The 24,889-nt window shown below is 34.0% G+C and overlaps 2 protein-coding genes across 5 annotated transcripts; both read right to left on the bottom strand.

Annotated features, from left to right (window-relative positions):
* Window positions 1–8,518: 8,518 nt before the first annotated feature.
* Window positions 8,519–12,762, bottom strand: LOC125574769 (short-chain dehydrogenase TIC 32 A, chloroplastic-like). The gene is made up of 8 exons (XM_048754840.1): window positions 12,540–12,762; window positions 10,144–10,375; window positions 9,975–10,054; window positions 9,450–9,603; window positions 9,293–9,371; window positions 9,088–9,172; window positions 8,955–9,001; window positions 8,519–8,860 (listed from the first exon to the last, which is right to left on the bottom strand). Exons 1-8 carry the CDS (start codon window positions 12,655–12,657, stop codon window positions 8,720–8,722), a joined length of 936 nt encoding a protein of 311 aa, XP_048610797.1. The 5' UTR covers window positions 12,658–12,762; the 3' UTR covers window positions 8,519–8,719.
* A 1,962-nt stretch (window positions 12,763–14,724) lies between these two features.
* On the bottom strand, window positions 14,725–19,007 carry LOC106401202 (ADP-ribosylation factor GTPase-activating protein AGD7). 4 transcript variants are annotated; one of them, XM_048754837.1, is made up of 6 exons: window positions 17,109–19,007; window positions 16,651–16,983; window positions 16,505–16,573; window positions 16,098–16,157; window positions 15,195–15,754; window positions 14,725–15,120 (listed from the first exon to the last, which is right to left on the bottom strand). In XM_048754837.1, the coding sequence occupies exons 1-5, from the start codon at window positions 17,520–17,522 to the stop codon at window positions 15,197–15,199; spliced, it is 1,434 nt and encodes a 477-aa protein (XP_048610794.1). In that variant the 5' UTR covers window positions 17,523–19,007; the 3' UTR covers window positions 14,725–15,120; window positions 15,195–15,196. The 4 variants fall into 4 exon arrangements, with proteins under 4 accessions (XP_048610794.1, XP_048610793.1, XP_048610795.1 ...); XM_048754836.1 differs by having other exon boundaries at window positions 14,725–15,113; XM_048754838.1 differs by having other exon boundaries at window positions 14,725–15,113; window positions 17,139–19,007.
* Window positions 19,008–24,889: the final 5,882 nt, after the last annotated feature.

Genomic DNA, 24,889 nt, shown 5'->3' with positions numbered 1-24,889 from the left:
CGGCCTCTCGGGTTGAGTCTTGTAACAGTAACCCATGGATCATCTCTGTTCCTTACCCGGGGGTACTTGATATAACAAACCTGTAACATTTAGAAAAATTATAAATTAATACACATGATGATGAATCATTCTGAATAATTAACATTTAATTACCTGATCGGCCTGGGAAGCAAGAATGAAAGGATCATAATATTGCAGCTTTCGCCTCGAATTTACTGATGTAACACCAAATGCATCTGTTCTCACACCTCGATCTGGGGTGTTGTCGTGCCAATCACAATAGAAAACAGTACAGCGCAATCCAACCATGCCCAAATACTTGATTTCCAAAATCTCATGTATGTGTCCGTAGTATACATCATCTCCTGATGCAGAACAAACGCCAGCATCATAAGTCGTACTCGAACGTCTCCTCTTCTGAGTTGTGAATGCATATCCTCGAGTACAAAATCTCGGATATGACTTCACAACAAAGTTTGGTCCAACGACCATCTCACGTATCCAATCGTCAAATGTTTCACCTCTGGCCAAACCAGCAGACACCTATTAATAGCACATATATATATATTATATCAATAAATGTGAATTAGTATAAATATGTGATAAAATATATTTTAATTTGTTTAAAGCACTCACATAAGTAAACATCCATCCAGTAAATTCTCTCTGCTTCATTTCTTCTAGTTCGTCCTCTGTGGCGTATCTATACTCGAACCGCTTTTCTGCCATGAAAATCCTGTATATGATGACAATAATGTAATTAATTAAGATTTAAATTTCAACTTGTTAAAATAAAAATTTGTAAGCTCATTTATTTACCTCTCATATTGAAGAACGTCTTCGCAGTTGGTGAGCAAATATGTTTGCAAATGACTGCGCTCCTGCTCAGTAAGTCGACGGTCCTTTGGTTTTCCGCTAAGTCGTCCAACGTCTGTGAAAATGTCTGGAACCGTAACATGATATGTTGCCCGTTCGCCTCTATCATCATGCCGAGCAGGTCTTCTGTTTTTGGTCTGAACTTCTGCTGGAAAGTAGTACTCGGCAAAGTTTGAAGTTTCTTCATTGATCATCTGTGCGACTATAGAACCTTCCACCCTACTTAAATTTTTCACCATCTTCTTCAAATGGAACATATACCGCTCATACAGATACATCCATCTATACTGCACAGGACCACCAAGTTCCAATTCTCTTGCCAGGTGAATAACAAGATGCTCCATAACATCAAAAAATGAGGGAGGAAATATCTTCTCAAGGTTGCACTGAATCACGGCTATGTTAGTCTTCAAATTTTCAATACCTTCAAGAGTCACTGATCTCGTGCATAAATCGCGGAAGAAACCACTTATCCCTGCAATTGCTTCATGAACATTTCGTGGTAATATTTCCTTGAAGGCGAACGGAAGGAGGCGCTGCATCATTACATGGCAATCGTGGCTTTTCAAGCCAGTAAACTTTCCTTCCTTTCTGTCGATACAGTTACGCAAATTTGATGCGTAACCGTCTGGAAATTCCACATCGTTTGAAATCCAATCAAAGAACGCATCTTTTCCCGCTGCATCAAGTCGGTATATGGGAAAAGGAGCCCTACCATTCTCATCAACATGAAGTTCTGAACGAGCACATATATCGACTAAATCCAGTCTTGACTTCAAATTATCCTTTGTTTTACCTTGAACATTAAGGATCGTGTTCATGAGATTGTCAAAAAAGTTCTTCTCAATATGCATGACATCTAAATTATGCCTTAGCAGATGATCCTCCCAGTATGGCAGATCCCAGAAAATACTTTTTTTGTGCCAGTTATGTAGTTCTCCAACAGCATCTACCGGAAAACGCTCATGTCCACCGACTTCTGGCGTCCTTTCTGCACCAAAATCTCTTAGTTGTATCTTCAAATCTTTCCCACAAATTTCCGGAGGTGGACTGTCAAACACCCTCTTGTTCTTCGTAAACAAATTCCTACTCCTACGATATGGATGATCAGGTGGTAGGAATCTCCTGTGACAGTCAAACCAACACGTTTTCCTTCCGTGTTTTAGTTGGAAAGCATCAGTGTTATCTTGACAATATGGACATGATAGCCTTCCATGCGTTGTCCATCCAGACAACATACCATATGCTGGAAAATCACTTATTGTCCACATTAGTACTGCCCGCATTTGAAAGTTTTCTTTACACGAAACATCGTATGTTTCAGCACCTTGAGCCCATAGTTGTTGCAACTCATATATTAGTGGCTGAAGAAACACATCAAGTGATCTCTTAGGATGCTCTGGTCCGGGAACGAGAATCGAGAGAAACAAAAACTCTCGTCGCAAGCACAAGTTTGGGGGGAGGTTGTATGGTGTAAGAATGACGGGCCATAGAGAATACTGTCTTCCACTCTTGCCAAACGGACTGAAACCATCAGTACATAATCCAAGGTAGACATTTCTTCTCTCATACGCAAAGTCGGGATACTTTGATTGGAAATGCTTCCACGCTTTTGCATCTGAAGGATGTCTGATCTCACCATCTGTTGAGTGCTCCGCATGCCATCTCATTGGTTGCGCTGTGCGTTCAGACAGATACAACCTCTGCAACCTTTCCGTCAAAGGTAAATACCACATCCTTTTATATGGCACTGGAACTCTTCCAATTGTATCTTTATAACGAGGCTTTCCACAAAATTTGCATGTAACCCGCTGTTCATCCACCCTCCAATAAATCATGCAGTTGTCGCTGCATACATCTATTACCTGATACGATAAACCAAGACCAGCTACGAGTTTCTGAACCTCGTAGTATGAACCAGGAGCTACATTATCCTCGGGTAGAATACCTTTTACAAAATCAGCAATCGCATCCACACAGTCTTCAGCCAAATTATAATCTGTTTTAATGCCCATCAATCTTGTAGCAGATGATAAAGCTGAATGACCATCTCTGCAACCTTCGTACAATGGTTGCTTTCCAGCATCCAACATATCATAAAATCTCCTAGCTTCTGCATTGGGTAAATCTTCCCCTCTAAAATGATCATTTACCATCTGCTCAGTACCTACACCATAATCTACATCCGTTCTAATTGGTTCTTCTAATCTAACCGCTGGCTGAGGTTCACTAGTACTACCATGTTCATAATCAGTTTCCCCATGATGATACCAAATTTTGTAACTTCGTGTAAACCCACTCAAATATAGATGAGTCCAAACATCCCACTCTTTAATAACCTTTCTATTTTTACAATTAGAGCAAGGACATCTTAACATACCTGTTTTTGCTTCCGGTTGTCGGTGAACTAACCCCATGAATTCAGTTATACCTCGTTGGTATTCTTCCGTAAGCAATCTCGTGTTCGGATCCAAATGAGGTCGATCGATCCAAGAACGAAAATAATTTGAAGAAGACATATTTTTTATGAATCAAATTCGTGTGTAAATAGAGTAAGAGGGAGGATGAAGATATGAAGTGAATGAAGAGGAAGAGGAGTGCTTGTATTTATAGTTTAAATCCTGCCGACATACCGAGGAAATTCCGACGGAATTCCGACGGACAAAACTAGTTCGTCGGAATTTCCTCGGAATTTTGTAAAATCCCCCAACGGCTCTCCAACGGCTATAATATTTCCTCGGAATTCATCGGTTTTTTCCGAGGAACAGAGTTTTCCTCGGAATTTCCTCGGAATATTCCGACGGACTGTAGTTTCCTCGGAATCCCGTCGGTATATTCCGAGGAAATTCCGAGGAAACCCAATTTTGTGTTTCCTCGGAATTTCCTCGGAAATTCCTCGATATATTCCGAGGATTTCATTTTCCGTCGGAATGTCCGTCAGAATATCGCTGTTTTCTTGTAGTGCATGAACTAGATAAAATACTCATTATAAACTAATGATTCAGAAAGTTGATTAGATTAATTGGAACAGAAAATACTATTTAATATTTCTTTCCATTGTTTGGATCCAATGCATTGCCATCTTTTTAGTGTGTATGTATAAAATTGATCAGACCCGGTTCAGGATGCTAAACTATTGAATTGAAGCGTGAATTGATCCGGTTCCTGCGACAGAGCCATGAATGATGAATCCATGCCAGCATTCCACATAGCAGATCGTTGTCCGGTGGTGTATATATAAAAAGTCCGGAATGATCTTATCCCATTTGGATTATATGTCGGTTTGGCTTGTCAAGTGCTGATTATGGTTTTAAAGTGATAAATGTTATCTTCTGATAAGAAAATTCTGAAGATGGCATTTTACTCTCTTTTTTTTTGACAAATACGATAGCATATAACTTGCATTTTATAATCTAGTTTTTGATAAATTAAAATGTACAAAGAGAACCTCCAAACTGTATAACATATACTAAAAAAAAAATGGTGTACATATAAACACTAACAATAAATGAAAAATGTTAATACGCCAAACATGAAACATATATATACACCCAAGATGAACGCACATGTGAATTCATATTTTTCTTTTCGACTAAAACATGAAATGAGACGTAAAAATGAAAATGTGAACTTATAAAAACCAAGCTGAATCGCATACGTTAAGCAAACTTAGCTAACCATTTATTATTAGTCTTCCTTACGTTTCAAATGTCTAATGAGTCAACGAATAATATAGACAGAGAATGTTTTCCACCTCTATCATCTATTTATTTTTCTTCCAAGTGCTAAGGAAATGTCAATATTCTATTTTTCTTCCAGAGAAGTCAAGAAGTCTTCTCTCGAAAAGTCAACTATAGTCAATTGCAAAAGTAACCCAACAGACTTCTTGTGACATTGAGAAGACTTCCGGAAAACTTAGAGAAAACTTCTTTTGAAGTATTATCCAGGTAGATTTCCCTAGAAGTTTTCTACAAAAAGTCAAAATTCTGAATAACTTTGGTCAAATTCAAAAGTAACATGTTTATCCAATAAAACTTCTTATGTCTTCTGTAGAGTAGACTTCTTAAGAAGTATTCCTTCTTAAATTTGCAATTGCAAAAATGACCTAAATAGAAGACTTCTTTTGAAGTCTACACAGAGTAGACTTCTTTTGAAGTCTTCCGTGGATGACTTCAAAAGAAGTCTTCTATGTAAATCTTTATTAAACTGCAAATGTATCCAAAAATTTTTTAATATTTTCTTACTAATTCATGTTTATTAGTCAATATTTGGACTAGTGAGTCGAGTTTATAACTTAATTGGTGATAATTATGAAGTTACAAACATTGATGTTTAATAATGTTTCTAGCTAAACGGAGAAGTCTTCTGTAAGTCTTCCTCATTGATATTATGTTGATGTTCTGTGTTTGTGTTGTCTTCCTCATAAGATACAATTTTTAACTTCCATAAGATTTAAAATTTCAACTTTCACTTAAAATTCAATTTTGATCTTTTGTGAATTTGACTAAGGTTTCTTGAGAAGCCTTCTCTCTTAGTTTTAGCAAATTTTACTAAGTTTTTGTGTTGTTGTGTTTTGTTATGTGTGGGCAGAATGATTAAAATATTTTTTGATATGTTGCATCAATAACTCTAATGAAGTCAAGTACTTTTGGCAAAACATGAACATATTTACCATTCTTTTGATTAACATCTCTTAAAGTTTACAAAATAATTCACAACTAAAATATTACACATACAAATCATAAAAAACCATAAACAAAATTATTACACAGCTAGATATTATTCCTCAACATAGATAAGCTTGGACTCCACTTCACACCATCTCTTTATACCACTTTGGGCAGAAGACTTTGGAAGACTTTCTGAAGACTTCGTGGGAAGTCTTCCGAGAGTCATCCAAGAATTAATCCCAGAAGTCTTCCAAAATAGGTCTCAGATCTAAAAAATCTGCATATTCAAAAGTATTCAAATGACTTCAAAATAGAGAAGACTTCAAAAATAAATTTTTAGATAATAAACAAAACAGTCACATTAGGTTAGATCTATAATTTTTTAGAATCTAATATATAAAACACACAAAATATATATCCAAAATTTATACCACTTTAGGCAGAAGACTTCGGAAGACTTCCTGAAGACTTCGTGGGAAGTCTTCTAGCATAAAATGCATTAGAAGACTTTCTAAGAAGGCTTCTGAGAAGTCTTCCGAGAGTCTTCTGAGAAGTCTTTCAAAGTCTCTCAGATTTGGAAAAACCTGCAAATTCAAAAACATTCAAATGTTTTCAAAACAGAGAAAAACTTCAAAAATGAAAATTTTATGCTTACAAAATAAACAAAACAGTGCACTATGTTGAATATATAGTTTTTTAGAATCTAACATATAAACACACACATAATTTCATATCCAAAATTTAGAGATCTTCCTTTGAAATAGTGAAAAATGAGAATCATGTAATGAAAAACCAGCAAAAAGAAGATAAATTAGTGAGAAGATATAAGAAAAAGTGAAAAATGGATATAAAGTTTGGTGTTTTGATGTTCAAAGAGATTACAGAGAGGTTGGAGAGTTTTAGAGTGAGAAACATTACATTTTTGTTGCAGTCATTTGAGAGGAAGAAAGAGAATCTGTAAATTTTCTTTATATATGTAGACAAAAATTTCAATTAGGTTAAATATTTTCGACCCAGAAGACTTCTGGAAGACTTATGGAAGACTTATGTAAGACTCATAGAAGACTTATGGAAGACTTTGATTTAGGCGGGATGTGTCGGAAGACTTCTTTTTAAGTTTTCTGTGAGTCATCTAGACCCTAAAATCAAATAACTATGCAAAAAAACCCAATGACTCATGATCCAATCTACATTCACTCATCTATGTTGAAAATAATTCAATTTTAGATAAACTAAATTTACATTAGTGAAAAATGTTTATTATTACATGATTTTAAATTTTAACCCATGAAAATATTTTTTATAAAAATTTTAAATTATTTTTAAAATCTAATCCATAAGAAGATTTTCTCTGGAAGACTTATGGAAAACTTTTGGAAGACTCCTGGAAGACTTATGGAAGACTTTGATTTAGGCGGGAAACCTAAATTATTCCAAAATTTAGGCAGGAACCATAAATTCTACTAAAATTTAGGTGAGATGTGTCTGAATACTTCTTTTTAAGTCTTCTATGAGTCTTCCAGACCCTAAAATCAATTAACTATGCAAAAAAACAATTTCTTAAACTTAAAAAAGAACTTAGAAAACGTTTAAATCAAGTTATTAAATAGTTACTAAACATATATGGGTCAATTTGAAAAAGAAAAAAAAAATAAAATAAGATTTCAAATCTAACCCTAAAGATACCACCAATATTATAACATATGTTATCAAACCCTAAACTAATGACTCATGAACCAATCTACATTCACTTGTTGAAAATAATTCAATTTCAGATAAACTAAATTTACATCATTGAAAAATGTTTATTATTACATGATTTCAAATTTTAGCCCATGAAAATATTTTTTATAAAAAATTTAAATTATATTTCAGATCTAATCCATGAGTAGACTTTCTCGGGAAGAATTCTGGAAGACTCCTGGAAGACTTATGGAAGACTTATGTAAGACTTTGATTTAGGCGGAAAATCTAAATTATTCCAAAATTTAGGCGGAAAACCTAAATTATTCCAAAATCTAGGTGGAAACCATAAATTCTACTAAAATTTAGGCGAGATGTGTCTGAAAACTTCTTTTTAAGTTTTCTGTGAATCTTCCAAACCCTAAAATCAATTAACTATGCAAAAAACATTTTCTTAATTTATTTTACTTATTATATATTTCTTAATATTTACTATTTATTATATTTTATATTTGCTTATTATTTATTTTTCTTTATATTGTATATTTACTTATTATTGTTTAATGTCATGTTTCTATTTCTTCTATTGTTTATTTACTTATTATTTAATTTTTATTATATTGAAAATTTACTTATTATTTATTTTATTTTGTATATTTACTTACTGTTTATCTTTCTTTTTTTGTATATTTATTTATTCTAAATTTTTTGTTTTTATATCAAAGATAATATTATGTTATATATTTAATGTAATATTTTAATTTCTTATATACTATATTTGCTTATTATTTATTTTTCTCATATTTTATATTTACTTATTCTAATATTACGATAAATATTTAATATAATATTTATATTTCTTATATTGTGTATTTAGTTATTATTTATTTTACTATACATTTTTTAGATATATGTTTAATTTAATTTTTTTTCATTTCTTAATTGTATATTTACTTATTCTAATTTCTTGATTTTATATCAAATGTTAATATTAATATAGATGTTTAATGTAATATTTCTATTTCTTATATTTTTATTTACTTATTATATATTTGTTTATTGTATATTTATTTATTATTGTTTAATGTAATATTTCTATTTCTTATATTGTATATTTACTTATTATTTCTTTTTTGTTATATTGTATGTTTACTTTTTATTTTTTATTTTTTTAGTAACAATGTCACGTGTCATCTTTCGGAATAAGTTTTTTTTGCTGATGTGGATGCTCCATGTAACCTTAAAAGATCATTTTTATTAGTATAGATATAGATATGTTGTTAATTACATTCGGATAACCAGTTGATATATTATTTAGACATCTAGTTACATTTCATTTTATTTTTTCAATGGTGTTTCTGATTATAATATTAGTTCCATAAACAAATATGTGGTGATAAAAATTAATGTAAAACATTATGGAGTACAAATTCGTTTAGATATATAGTTAGGGAAGAGACTCGACGAGTTTTATACTGAAATCCCAAAGTTTATCGGCGAGGGCTTTGATTTAGGCGGGATGTGTCGGTGGCGAAGTTACTTGGAGTGGTGACGTTACAGTCCGCGAAGTACTTCCCGGTGACGTCTTTTAAATCAGGATGAAGTGCCACGTAGCATGTCGTTGCTGCTCCCTGGACCATTGCCGCCAAAATAATAACAGAATTTCAGTTTAAGAAAAGACCAATAAAATAAATAATAACTAAAAATGGAGGGAATTTAATTCACCTGTGGTATGTTTTTCCATAAGAAGAAGCTCATAGCCTTGAGGACCGCTGAATAATGTAAAAATGTCGATTTTGATAAGAAAGTAACGAAAATGTTGGAATATAAAAATTAAAAATAGATAACCGGTACGTACCCATTCCTAAACCGGAGTGACGAAAGAGATTAGTGGTTATAAGTCCAGGGTGTACCGAGTTTATTGTGATGTTCACACCTTCCTCCTACGCCCCATCATGTTAAGATATATTGTAATATATACTAATATTGATATCGTAAAATAGTTTTGGTTTATAATTTTTTTTTAAACTAGTTTTGGTTACTTAACAATGAAACTTGTTTACCTGTAGTTTACGAGAGAGTGCATTGGAGTGCAATAAGTTTGCCAGTTTTGACTGTCCATAAGCTTTTTTCTCAGAATATCTAAAATAAGAATGGCCTAGAATAAGGTTTTACATAAAAATTTGATTAGTCATCTCATTTCAAAGTATTAAAACTTACCGATCTGGGTCGTTGATGTAATCGAACATTATGCCTTCGGTGTAAGTATAAGTATGAGCGATAGATGACAGATTCACGATCCTTCCTTCGATCCCACTTTCTCGTGCACTACTCTTCATTTTGTCCAGAAGAAGATTCGTCAACAGAAAATGACCTGAATTGCATACTAAATAAATTAATGATATATAATAATATAAATGGTTTTATTTATCACCATCTTAAAAATTAATCATGTTTTGATAAGATTATTACCTTTTCGAGATTTGTTTATCTAGATCATATGGGAACAAATTGTTGACACAAGGCAGTACATATTCTAAGATAGTGACAATGTAGTACATATGAGTATATGACCTTTTTAGAAATTCATGTACAGTTTTTTGGTACTATAATTTACTTTTTCTGTTCAAAATATATTTAACCATAATATAACTAATTCACATATGACGTACTATAGATATGATTTAATTTGTGTCATACATAATGTAGTTTTATTATAAAGAAACAAAGAAGATGATATTTTACCAATGTGGTTTGTTGCGAATTGTGATTCAATCCCATCTTCACTGAGCTGGAAAGGACAGAACATAACACCTGCATTGTTTCTAACATAATCATAGACAAAACAAAGTTAGACATGAAAAACCTCAAAATCTTATTCACTGCATAAGAAAGACAAAATAATTATACATACATGAGTATGTTGAGAGGGACATTAAGGGCAAGAAACTGATGGATGAAGGATCTGACGGATTTGATAGAAGAGAGATCAAGCTGAAGACAGTCGATGCGTGCATTAGGGTACATCTGAAGAATCATCTCTTTAGAATCGTTAGCTGCTTTTGTGTTTCTTGACGCGATAATGACATGAGCTCCTCTCATTCCCAACACTCTTGCTGCTTCTAATCCAATCCCACTTGTTCCACCTTATTTTTGTTGTTTCATTTTCATATTTTTGTATAAGGATATTGAAGGCATAAAGAATAATGGTACAAAACTATAAATGAGTCTACAATATTCGTAGAATGAGTCTAGAAATGAGTCTTATACATGCATAAAATTAAGTAGCTGAAACAATTGTAAATAAATTTATACCTTGACTCAAATATATATAACAAAGAATATCTATGTTTTTCTTTTAACTAAAAAAAGATATATATCTAAGTTGCTTTATTGTTTCACTTTGTTTTAAAACCTGATTTTCATACCAAAAGTTAAAAGCATTAGAAAGAAAAAAAATTAGAATCCAGTCTGGGTTATATTATTCATGCTTTTGATATAAAGCATGGTTAAAATAGAGCAATAAGCAACATCTTACAAAAGTTCGGTTTTGATGGTATAATATATGAGTATGTAAGCTTCAAGTTTCATTGTATAAACCCTCCAAAACAAACTCAGTTATTTTGCTAAATATTAGCTAGAATACTGATAAACTAGGTTAAGATCCACGCCTTGCGCGGGATCAACATTATATATATAAATTATTTTATGTATTAAATATTTTTACATATTATGAAATAATAAATATATATTAAATAATTAAAAGTCAGTAACTATTAAATATATAATTAAATTGGTGCGAACATAAAAATCAATTTTATTAATCCAAATTTTTTTTTTTATATTTGATAGAATATGTTATTAAATTTAAATGATACTAACATAGATAATATATTTTAGTATATTTTTAATATTAATATCTATTAAATGATGATTTCTACTCATATAGTTTTTTTGATCATTTGTATCTTTTATAGAAAAAAATTTAAATTACTCATAACAAAATTTTCATTGTGGGATTAATAGTTTTAGTAATTTATAATTAAAAAAAATAAGTTGTCAATGATCGTTCAAAACTTTTATCAAAAAAATTGTTCAAAGTAAATTTTGAAACTAAAATATTATATTTTATATGGTTTATAGTTTAATTTAAAATGATATATATATTAATCTTAATAATTAATTAAATTAGACTTCTTACTTAAATAATTTTTGTAATCATTTGTATTTTGTCATAACAAAAATTTTAAACCATGGATCATAAAATTTGAATGTGAGATTTTTAACAGTTTTAGTAATTTATAGCCGTTTGTAAAAATTCAAAATATAACATATACATAAAAATCTAATTTTTTATTATATGGTTATTGTGGTTGTTTAATTTATTTCATAGTTTAAAATTAAACAAATATGATAGAAGATACACTATTTTTTATCAAATTTTTATTATTCAAAATCATTAATTGTCATATATACTTTAGCCACATTAGGCAATTCTGTAAATTTTATTTAAAGAAATAATAAAGTACATTAATGATGAATTTATTTTTAGTTTAATAAAAAGCTTATTATATAATTAGATGAACAAACATATTTCTCTAATGATTCTAAGAATAATTCTAGTGATGACATGTGGCTACAAAAAGAAGTTGTAATGCTTCTCAAATAATATATAGGGGATATATAGGCTTCTGATTCTAGTTTTAGTCCTAATCAAAGACAAGATACAAAATTACTGATATTCACGATAAAAGGAAAAAAAAAATGGTGTTTATATAGCCTTTTAAAAAAAAATTAAAAGAAATGAAGGAAAGAAAAAAATTTGATGATTGGATGGCTGTTATAATTTGAAAACAAAAAAAAAAACAAAAAATCAAAGCTTAACTCGAAATGCTAACTTTAGCTTAACCTTTTGAAATTTGACTTTCTCTTCCGTATTTAAGGAGCGATTGGGGTAGAAAGAAGTTGAATAGTTTTCTTTTGTGGGAAGATTTCAACTCATAAAAAGTCATTTGATAAACCTAAAGAAAATCCTCACTGAGATGGCAAAGGAGGACTGGGGGGAGTAGGTACACAGAGGAAATTATCCCTCCTCTTACTACACCAATCACGCCCTAAAATATTTCATGTTACATTCACTGAGTTTATAGTAAATTTGAATAAACTTAGTAATGTTATTATCCTTTCGGCAGAAAAGAAAAGTTGATCACGTCACGGGAAACATAAGATAGTTTTCTGTATATAATTGATTTGTTTTGTTATTTCTTTCACGAATAGTAAAATATATTAGATGGAAAAGAAAAGAAGAACCTGTGATGATGGCAGTGAGATGTTTGGCATCAATGGAGTGAGTGACATCTTCAGCTGTTGATGCTGATCCGTATCCACTCTTTCCTGCTTTTCCTGTAACCATTCCATATATCTCCATGATGTCTCTCAAAACTAAGAAACCCTAATTAAAAATGTTGCAGATTGTGAAGAAGAATAATGTACAGGAGAGAAGATAAAATTGAGAGTTTTACAGATAAAGAACAAGGAAGAGCTTGCTTGGCTTTAAATAGTCTCACGCGTGAGCCGATAGAAGTGTTGCTGTTGACAGGTGGTCCACAAAGTTTTTAGCAGACAGCTAATTAATCTAATTTGATGCTAAGATATTTTGTTGAGTAATTATAAAAGGAAGAGACATTTTACTAATAAGGTAAAGACTAATCAAAAGGAATCTCAAATTTCTCTACTCTGCAGTTTTCATCCCATTCCATTTACAAAATTATGTTTTCATATATCTATATAAAATTATTGTAACCATGATCATTTTACGCATGTATCATATAACATTATAACATAGTAACATACTTTGATGCCTTTACAATTTTTTGAATAGTATTTTGTATCTTATTACCAACTTTTTGGTCTAATTCTATGATCTTTTTATTAACACTTACCATACTTGTATCAATACTATTAAAACAGAATGCACTTTTTTAAGGTGCCCTCATATTATAACAATATTTACAAGATTATGCCACTGAAATATTTTTAAGTTATGATTTTAATTATTTCATAAAATCATTTTATTTCAACAAACTTTCATTATTTAATTCCCTTAAAATCTTAACAACACTAAACCTATCTAATCATTTCAAAATTTTCAGAATTATAATTATACATAGTGAAGTAAACCCAACTGATTTTCATTGCTAATAAACTATAAGATATTTTTTTTAATATATTTTCTCAAACACCATCACGCCTGACCGAGTTTACTTGTACCATGTTGAAGATCTTTTGTAAACCTTTCATCCGTAGTTTGCATAATTGTTTAATAAATCGCTTTCTCCGGAAATTGAAACCTGGACCTACTAGTGTAGAAGCATTAATAAACCCTTAATCAAACCATTGGACTAAGGAGGCTTCCACAGGGGGGTAGGCATTCAGAAGAAAAAGGAATAAAAGAAGAAAACCTTTGTTTGAGAAAATGCCAAAAGCTTAGATTGATATCTGTTTCTTTCACTAGCTACACAAGTTTCCAACGTCAAGATATGAATTATGTATTAATGTTTGAGTAATTAATTTTGATCCTGATAATGCGTAATGTCCCTTTTGCTTTGATGCTGATATGTATTGCAAAAAAATGTTTAGCTGGTTCATACATGAACTAGATAAAATACTCATTATAAACTAATGATTCAGAAAGTTGATTAGATTAATTGGAACAGACAAATACTATTTAATATTTCTTTCCATTGTTTGGATCCAATGCATTGCCATCTTTTTAAGTGTGTATGTATAAAATTGATCAGACCCGGTTCAGGATGCTAAACTATTGAATTGAAGCGTGAATTGATCCGGTTCCTGCGACAGAGCCATGAATGATGAATCCATGCCAGCATTCCACATAGCAGATCGTTGTCCGGTGGTGTATATATAAAAAGTCCGGAATGATCTTATCCCATTTGGATTATATGTCGGTTTGGCTTGTCAAGTGCTGATTATGGTTTTAAAGTGATAAATGTTATCTTCTGATAAGAAAATTCTGAAGATGGCATTTTACTCTCTTTTTTTTGACAAATACGATAGCATATAACTTGCATTTTATAATCTAGTTTTTGATAAATTAAAATGTACAAAGAGAACCTCCAAACTGTATAACATATACTAAAAAAAAAATGGTGTACATATAAACACTAACAATAAATGAAAAATGTTAATACGCCAAACATGAAACATATATATACACCCAAGATGAACGCACATGTGAATTCATATTTTTCTTTTCGACTAAAACATGAAATGAGACGTAAGAATGAAAATGTGAACTTATAAAAACCAAGCTGAATCGCATACGTTAAGCAAACTTAGCTAACCATTTATTATTAGTCTTCCTTTACGTTTCAAATGTCTAATGAGTCAACGAATAATATAGACAGAGAATGTTTTCCACCTCTATCATCTACTATTTATTTTTCTTCCAAGTGCTAAGGAAATGTCAATAGAATATCTTTCAAAAGACTCAAATTAATAGACGAAAACTGTTGAAAATGTCATTACAAATTTTCAAAAAAAAAAAAATCAAAGTTCGAACATCGAAAAAGAGCTGAAGACTAACCCGAATTGATTAGCAAGCAAAATCCCCTATAAAGCTTGTACAAATATAATGAAGATAAAATAATTTAAGAAAAACTATATTGTAGAAGAGCAAATGACGCTCACTAGTTCATGAACGCCAAGCAATCGATAATGTGAAAAAAAAAAACAGACATGCAATGGCTTACAATGGTTGAGATTACCACTCGATGCTCTCTCTCTTTTTGACAGATCACAACGACCACAAGTCTTTGCTTTTTCCTCAATGGTACAACTTCAATCCCATTCCTCACGAAACACCTGTGGACTAAGAGAATAGTGTTATTGCCATTGAATCAAATATTAAAATGTTCAATTAGTTTTTACTTGATTCGTGCTTACCGCTAGAGAAAACCTCCACCAGTCCAAGCAGTGTCTGGTTTCCCATTGTGGCCTACAGATTTCTTAACCCCTGCACCACTCTGATAGTAACCATCATCATCATCTTTAGCATCATTATCATCCCAACCAGCCCAACCATCATCATCACCATCACCATCATCCTTAGCTTCCTTTTTGGTAGTACTCTTCTCTTCTCCCCAGTCATCCCAAGAGTTCGAGTTACCATAACCGTTGAGGTGACCACCTGATGATGATTGTGACACTTTTGGCGCTGCTTCCTTTTTGTTATCCCAGGAGTTCGAGTTACTACGATAATTGTTTTGGTAACTTGATGATGACTGCGACCCTCCAAGAGATGAATTAGTGTAACCATTGCCCTCACTCTTATTCTGTTGATTCCAGGTTGATGCTTCTTCTTTAGTGAACTCTTCAACCTTTTGTGAAGCAATTGCCATTACTCCTTTCATGATCCCCCACGTCCTCTGTCCTATCTCCGTTGTCTTACTCGCAACAACATTAACAGTCTCACTCACCGTGTTATCTAAGCCACCTTCTTTGACCTGCAACGAACAAAGGCTCGTTTTTATCTCAATTTGACATCGCTAAACAAGATTCACGCACGTATTTGGCACAGGAAACATACATAGACTAAGAGAGCAGCCAGCATTACCCTCTAACCAGAGCTCTAGTTGATCTAACTAAAAGATTACGCAGCTAAAACAAGACACTTAACTTTATGTTAAGTTACGTTCTCGAAAATGTGAGTATACGGCAATGAGATAAGGACACTACAGATTTGCTACCAAGAAAGTGTCTTAACATTAAATCAAATGCAGATTTCAAGGGCTATTGAATACAACCTAAGCCAACCAAGCACATGATAGAACAGAGGGATAAAAGTACCTTGGAAGTGAACTCCATGGTTCCTGTCTGAATAACATTACGCTCTAACCAGGGCCGGGCCTGAGAATTACCGGCCCAGAAGCAAAATATTTTTTTGGCCCCTTACTTTTTAAAAAAAACATGAAAAACACTGAAAAGTGTAAAGAGGAGGTTCGAACCCGGCCCCCATTAGATAATATAATGAATCATTTCCGCTAGACCAAAGACCACCTTATGTATCTTTTGGCCCCTAAAATTAATAATTATAGTCCTGCCTCTATTCAGGCCCGGCCCTGGCTCTAAACAAACATGGAAATGAACTACCAAGAAGTGTGTTTTGACTTTAACTCAAATGCGGCTTTCAAGGGTTATTGGATACAACCTAAGCTACTCAAGCACAGGAAAGAACAGAGGGATAAAAGAAGTACCTTTGAAGTGAACTCCATGGTCCCTGACTGAACAACATTCGCAGCAACAAGAGAAAATCTTCCAAATCCCTATATGAGTAAACAGAGAGAAGTCTCACTCACTCAACTCAAAATCTAATCACTCTCAAAAAAGCATCAAACTTTACCTCAGACACAACAGAGAAAACATCACCACTCTGCTGATTACTTCTCGGAGCAGCTGGACCAGGACTCGATCCAAACCCCACATACTTCCCTCCTTGCGAAGGAGGAAGCCCCTCAGGCTTAGACTCATTCTCCGCCATCCTCTTCGCGAAAAAACTCTCTTTATCCTCCAGCTGCGTCCTCGAGTATATATCCTCCGACGACTTCGACTTCGCCGGAGCTCCACCACCACCACCGCCACCTCCATAACCCCTGAAATCACTCGCCGACTGGTTCCTCCTCGGAGACCTAAACGCATCGTCGTTATCCCAATCATCCCATCCCCCATTGCTCCCCTGAGCATGGACGAACAAAAAGGTATGGGGCACATTGTATAACATTTAAATAGATTAGGGACCAATATGTAAATACATTTTAGATTAAATAAAAAGAAATGAGAGTGGGGCCCAGTGCCACGCACCTGCAACGGAGGCTTCTTATTAACCACCACCTCCTTAACAACCGGCGGATCTCTCCACTGCCTACCCTCAGCTAAGGCCTGGATCCGATCGCGATACACCGACGCGGCGTTTGAATTGTACTTTGCGGCGATCTCCGTCTCCTTGGCGATTCCGTATTGCGCGAGGAAGCTGTTGAGCGTCTCGTTGCCGCCGGATTCCATTTTCTTGATCTGGATCTCGGACCATGAGTCCATGGTGACGGATCTGACGAAGGAGATGTGGACGCCCAGGCCTCGGTGCTTTCCCGAGCATTCTAGGCACATGAAGATGCCGTAGGAGATTGACGCCCATTGAGGGTTCTTTTGGGAGCAGTCGACGCAGACTTTGTTCTCCGGTTGGGATTGGAGCGTGCGGAGTCGCCTTGCTGCCGCCATGGTTGAATTGTTTCGTCTCTACGATCTGATCTGAGGTTTGACCCGACCCGAGTAGATCTGGTCCAGGGGGGGGTGAGTCTGATGAGGTAACCCGTTTTTTTTTACATTCTCTCGTTTGGTATTGGTAAGTTGGTAACCCGCGTTTTCTTTGTACGTGTTTTCACGCACGTGCGAGTTTTCTGTTTACATGTTTTAGGCACGTGTGGTATGTTCACTAAAACATTTACATACACCTATCACATGAACATTCTTTTAGTTAGGTTCAGGTTCAATTTTTTTGGGTTTTGGTTCTTTTGCATGTAGAGAGAGATATAGAAACCATTCAAAAAATTGGTTTTATTAAGGTTTAATTATTTTGGTTTTTCGGTTCTGTTCTCATAAAAGTATCGGAAACAAGTCAATACCTGAAATAATTCGAGTTTAGTTTAGATCTAATTTAGTTTCGGTTTTGCCTAGAGCTTTTATGTAATTTCATATAATTCAAAGAAAAATATCAAATAATTCGAATGGTTTGGATAAAGTATCAGATATTTTAGATTATTTAAATTAAACTATCAAATAAATCCGGATAGTTTCATATCATATAATTCAATATAATATTTTATAATTTATATATTTGTGAACTGAAATTTGGATTTATAGGTTGTAATTTTAGATATATGGTTACATTTATGGAGAAGCAACATTGTAAATTAAAAGTTCTCCAACAAATTATTTCACAGTGGTTAATTATTTAGAGAGGATCATTATATTTACATAAGATTCATCTCCTCTTCCCTAGTCTCAAACATTATCTCCCACAAAAGTTTTAGCTCTATCATTTTCACTGCATCCATGAATGACAAGTGTTGAAACCTCGACTCGTCCCATCTCATAGTAACTTGTTAAAACTTGTCGATTTCCAATTATCACAAGCTCATACTCCTTCCTTCCCATTGCCTCTATAATCTTTGATATATTTCCCTCAACAGCTATCTCTTCATACTCTACACCTTCACATTGTTTCTTGAACTCTTCCACAGCTGCCTCATCAATCTCCTGTATCATCCACAAGCTTTAAATAGTTATTATCATAGTGTAACCATTGAGTAGTGCCATCATCTCCTGCATCATCATCTCAAGAGATGATGCGTTCGAAACTATTTTTGGTTAACTAACCATTCTTTTCTTTTTATTAAGTAAGAGTAATATTATTAAAGATCTCTACTGTAAAATCAAATTTCTAAAGAGTATTTTTAGTGATGTTGATTAAAATTTAAATGACTATATTTGTAAAGAAAATTTTATATAAATATAAATTGAGTGGTATTTCTTGTAAATATTACATGAGTAAGATTATTTATAATTAATTCTCATCTTTTAATAAGGTAGATAACATACTTTGATAGCTAAATTAATTAATATATTGTATATGATAACTATCTAAATTTTTGATAAATAGTTAAATTTATTATTTAAATTTAATTAAAATCTGGTAAAAAAAAATAAAATTGTACTTTTCAAATTAAAATTATAAATACGATAAATTTGATTATTTAAGTTATTTAAGTCATATTAACAAAAAATAGAATTATAGGGACTAAACTACAAAAAAAAAATTAAAATAGTCCAAATCATCATATAACCGGCTATAGGCATGTTTTCCCATGGTCTCGTCATAGTACCTGATGGTCCATCTCATGGCAGGTTGGATCAGAAAAAACATGAAGATTACAAAGGTGACACCCGAGAGGAGGACCCATATGGATATCAATGGGGAGACATGTTTTTGATGGTCGTGGCTACCGGGGAGAGCCACGGCTAGGGCAAGGAGGATTCATGCGGCTATGTCGTTGAAGGCTGCCACCACAAGAAAACACTCCGAATTCCGACGGAGCTTCCGACGGACACCAAGGTCGTCGGACATTTGCGACGGAATACTGACAAATTTCCGACCAAATCCAAAAAAATGAAGTCGTCGGAATTTTCCGACGACTTTTCGACGACATTCCGATAAAAAATGTAACCGTTGTAGTCGTCGGAAGTTCGTCGGTATATTCCGACGGAATTCCGACGACATTCCGATTAACAGCAAAGTCGTCGGAATTCCATCGGTATTTTCCGACGGAATTCCGACGAACCATGTGACCGTTGCCGACAAATACATATGACCGTTGTATAGCCGTTTGGGATTGGACAATTCCGACGGAATTCCGACGGACTTCTTTATATCCGTCGGAATTTCGTCGGAAAGTCGTCGGAGGTCCGTAAGCAATTTCCTATAAATACAACCCCTCCTCATTCAACTCATTCACACTTCATTCTCTCTTCATTCTCTTTAGTCATAACAATTCCGTGAAAATCATGTCTTCAGAAGTTTATTATCGTTCGTGGATGGATAAACCTCATTTGGATCCGAACACCAATTTGCTTACGGAAGAATACGTTCAAGGGATTGGAGAATTCATGAGGCTTGTTCAACAGCAACCGGATGCAAAAAGTGGTATGTTAAGATGTCCCTGCTCTTCTTGCAATAATAATAAGGTTATAAAAGAATTTGATGTTTGGACTCATTTGTATATGAAAGGGTTTTCACGTAATTATAAAGTTTGGTATCTTCATGGGGAAACTGGTTATGAATATGGTAGTACTAGCGAACCTCAGCCTGTTAGTGAACCTCAGCCTGATATTAGGTTAGAAGAATCTAGAACGGATATAGATTATGGTGTAGGTACTGAGCAGATGGTACATGATCATTATAGAGGGGAAGAACCAAACCCCGAGTCTAGGAGATTTTTTGACATGTTGGATGCAGGAAAACAACCTTTGTATCAAAATTGTAGAGATGGTCATTCAGTCTTATCATCTGCAACTAGATTAATGGGTATTAAGACAGACTATAATTTGGCTGAAGAATGTATGGATGCGATTACTGATTTTGTCAAAGGTATTCTACCTGAGGATAACCTTGCACCGGGTTCATACTACGAGGTTCAGAAACTTGTTGCAGGTCTTCAACTACCGTATGAAGTGATAGATGTATGTATTGACAACTGCATGATCTACTGGAGAGCGGATGAGACACGGAATGTATGCAAATTTTGTGGGAAACCTCGTTATCAGGAGACGAGGGGAAGAGTTCCGATCCCATTCAAAAGAATGTGGTATTTGCCTTTGACGGAAAGATTGAAGAGGTTGTTCAGTGTGAGCGCACAGCAAAAGCAATGAGATGGCATGCAGAGCATTCCACAAATGGTGAGATTAGACATCCTTCAGATGCAAAGGCTTGGAAACATTTCCAGTCAACATATCCAGAATTTGCGGAAGAGAGAAGAAATGTTTATCTTGGATTATCTACTGATGGTTTCAGCCCATTTGGAAAGCATGGAAGACAGTATTCTCTATGGCCAGTTATTGTGACACCGTACAACTTACGGCCGAGCTTGTGCATGCGACGAGAGTTTTTGTTTCTCTCAATTCTAGTCTCCGGGCCAGATCATCCTAAAAGATCACTAGATGTGTTTCTTCAACCACTAATATATGAGTTGCAACAACTATGAGCGCATGGTTTTGAGACATACGATGTTTCGCGCAAAGAAAACTTTCAGATGCGGGCAGTACTTATGTGGACAATAAGTGACTTTCCAGCATATGGTATGTTATCTGGATGGACAACACATGGGAAGCTATCATGTCCATATTGTCAAGATGACACAGATGCTTTCCAACTAAAGAACGGAAGGAAAACGTGTTGGTTTGACTGTCACAGACGATTTCTACCACCTGATCATCCATACCGCAGGAGTAAGACTTCGTTTACGAAGAACAAGCAGGTGTTTGATGGTCCACCTGAGGAAGTTAGTGGGAAAGATTTGTTGAAGCAGTTTAGGTATTTTGATGCAGAAAGGACGCCAGATGTAGGTGGACATGAAAACATTCGAGTCAATGCGGTTGGAGAGCTACATAACTGGCACAAAAAGAGTATTTTCTGAGATCTACCATATTGGGAGAGTCATCTATTGCGGCATAATTTAGATGTCATGCATATTGAGAAGAACTTCTTCGATAATCTGATGAACACAGTCCTTAACATCCAAGGTAAAACGAAGGATAATTTGAAGTCAAGGTTGGATTTAGTCGATATTTGTGATCGTTCTGAACTTCACGTTGATGAGAACGGTACGGCCCCTTTTCCCATTTATCGGCTAGATGGTGCTAGAAAAGAAGAGTTCTTTGATTGGATTACAGAGAAAGTGAAATTTCCTGACGGATATGCATCAAATTTGGGGAACTGCGTTGATTAAGCGAAGGAAAGTTTACTGGCTTGAAGAGTCATGATTGTCATGTAATTATGCAGCGCCTCCTTCCGTTTGCCTTTTCAGCATTATTGCCACGTAATGTTCATGAAGCAATTGCAGGGATTAGTGTTTTTTTCCGTGACTTATGCAGCAGAGTATTGACTGAAGAGGGTATTAATAATTTGAAGACAAACGCACCAGTCAGCATGTGCAACCTTGAGAAGATATTTCCTCCATCATTCTTTGATGTAATGGAACATCTTGCTATTCATCTCGCAAGAGAATTGGAACTTGGTGGTCCTGTGCAGTACAGATGGATGTATATTTTTGAGCGTTATATGCATCATCTGAAGAAGATGGTCAAAAATCAAAGCAGGGTGGAAGGATCTATAGTGGCACAGGTGATCAATGAAGAAACTGCAATCTTTGCTGAAAATTATTTTCCACCAGTTCATTCGCGGCGGAAACTTCAATATTATGATCCCTTCATTCTTGGTTCGCAAGCTGATCAGGTATGTCAATATATTCATAATTTTTTACCAATATAATTAATTAATGTTATATATTGAACTAATACTTTGTATAATTGATATGTATAGGTGTGCTACATCAGTTACCCTCGGGTGACGTACAGAGACGATCCATGGGTTACTGTAACGCAAATCAACCCAAGAGGACGAGTGGATGGAACTTCTGATGATGATGAACCATTGCAACCAGAGTCTACCAGCAACGCCCAGGCAGTTGAAGATTTGGAAAATGTTCAACTCGTTGAGAATTTGACTGTGTTTGGACATGATGCTGTCGTACATTCAGAGCCGGAAGCCGAGGTTGGGGAGTTTGATGAAGATTCAAAAGATTCTGATTAGTTTTTTTTTTTTTTTTTTTTTAATGGTCCGTCGGAAATCCCTCGCAATATACCGACGACATAGCGACGACAACGGGTTTCATTGAAAATTGGAAAGGTCGTCGGTATTTCGTCGGTATTTTCCGACGAAATACCGACGACATGTTTTTCTATAAAGTTTCAATCATAAAAATCTATAAATTTAGATGCCAAAACTATGAAAATAACACATAATAAGTGTTTAGTATAGTATTAGATCGCAACCGTTCAAATATAACAACTCATTAAAATATTTATGTATGCATATCATTGTTTTCATAACATCTCATCTTAACATTATGTACTTATACAATCATATTTATATAAGCTTACACTACAAAAATATTGTTGTGTAAAATCGTGTTATAAAACATTTTTATTGTTAAATCTTTATGCAAATACTATATATATTATCAAAGGTTTGGATTTTGCATTTAGAAACTTGAAAAGAACACCCTAAACACTAAGTCGTCGGAATTCCGTCGGAATATACCGACGGAATGTGTCCGTCGGAAAATACTAACGGACACGTTCCGTCGGAATTTCAATTAGCCCGGGAGAACCAAACCGCTTGAAAATTTTCGCGAATCGGCATTTGGTATATTTTAAATATACCGACGGAATACCGACGAACCCGTGTCCGTCGGAATCCACGGAAATAAAAACCCTTCTCCTTTCTTCTTCGTTATCTCCGCGGCCTCTCTCTCTCTCAAAACTCTCCGGCGATTTAGGCGATTTCGGCGACTCTCCGGCGATTCCGGCCTCTCTTCACCGGCGAATCCTCTCCTCACCCTCCTATCTCTTCCCCAAACCCCAAATCATGTAAGAATCATCCCAAACCTTTTTTTTTTTCAATTGTTTAGGGTTTTGGAAGTTGATCTCGGATTTTAGGTTGTTTGATTGAACATTTTAGGATTGAATGGATAGTTTAGGATATATAAGTTAGGATTGTTGTTTTAGTTTTTTTTGGAACATTTTTTGATTTTTAAAAACGTTTTTTGATTTTTTAAAACGTTTTTTTTTTATTTTTAAAAACGTTTTTTGATTTTTAAAAACGTTTTTTGATTTTTAAAACGTTTTTTGATTTTTAAAAACGTTTTTTGATTTTTAAAAACGTTTTTTTGAAAACAATATAAATATTTAACACCATTTTTCTTCATTTATAAATTTTAACAACATTTTTCTATATTTATAAATTTTTTATAATTTTGTATACATATATATATATATGTAAATCATGTATAGTAAAAATTTTAAAATTTTAAAATTTTTTATATTTTTTTTTAAGTTTCCACTAATAAATATTTAACAACATTTTTTTTTAAAATATAAATATTTAACAACATTTTTCTTCATTTATAAATTTTTAACAATATTTTTCTATATTTATAAAATTTTATAATTTTGTATACATATATATATATATATATATATATATATATATAAAAGGTTTAATAGTTTTTTTTAAAACGTTTATAAAACCTTTTGTAAATATATAAATGAAAATATGTTTGATGGGTTAATTTTTTTTTTTTAGGGCCGAGGATGAAGCCCGCCCCGCAGCCCGTCTTCGACGTAGTTCGGTGAGCGGTTCCCGTGCATCGGTATCGTCTCATGACTCGGTTCCCGCATATATTCCCGCTCCAGCTCCCTCTGCCCCTCACGCTGCCCCTCACGCTGCTGCTCAACAGGATCCGGGGGTCATGCCGGTTCATCTATTGGTTCAACAACCAGGTCGAGAGCATCTCCCGTTTCTCCAACTCAACCCACGACGTGGCCATAGCACTTGGTTAGTATTTTTTTTTATTTGTACCGTTATATTTTTTGCTTTAATTAACTTGCTAACTTGTATTTTTTTTAAAGGTTCACCAAGTCGAAAAATGGCATTAGCCGGAGCATCAACCAGATGATGTACTCCATGCTCCGTTTTGGATATCCAAAGTGGAGTGTGATCCCTTCCGACGAACGAGAGTTGTGGTTTCGTCAGTTTGCGGTATAGTAACCCTTCATTTTTTTTAAGTTTTTACATTTTTTTACATATATTTACTTATTAAATTGTGTTTGTTTTGTAGCAAGAGTTCAACTGGCACTCCGATCTTACGGAAACAGTCCGTAAGAAATTCAACGAAAAGGCCATGGACTCTTACACAAAGCAGATAAACGCGTGGAAGACAGTTTGGCAGAAGAACAAGAAGCCACGGTTC

Source organism: Brassica napus, chromosome C4, assembly GCF_020379485.1.
Source record: "Brassica napus cultivar Da-Ae chromosome C4, Da-Ae, whole genome shotgun sequence".
NCBI classification, from domain to species: Eukaryota; Viridiplantae; Streptophyta; class Magnoliopsida; order Brassicales; family Brassicaceae; genus Brassica; species Brassica napus.
Note: the sequence above shows the minus strand (reverse complement) of the source record. Positions and strands in the feature narration are given on the sequence as shown.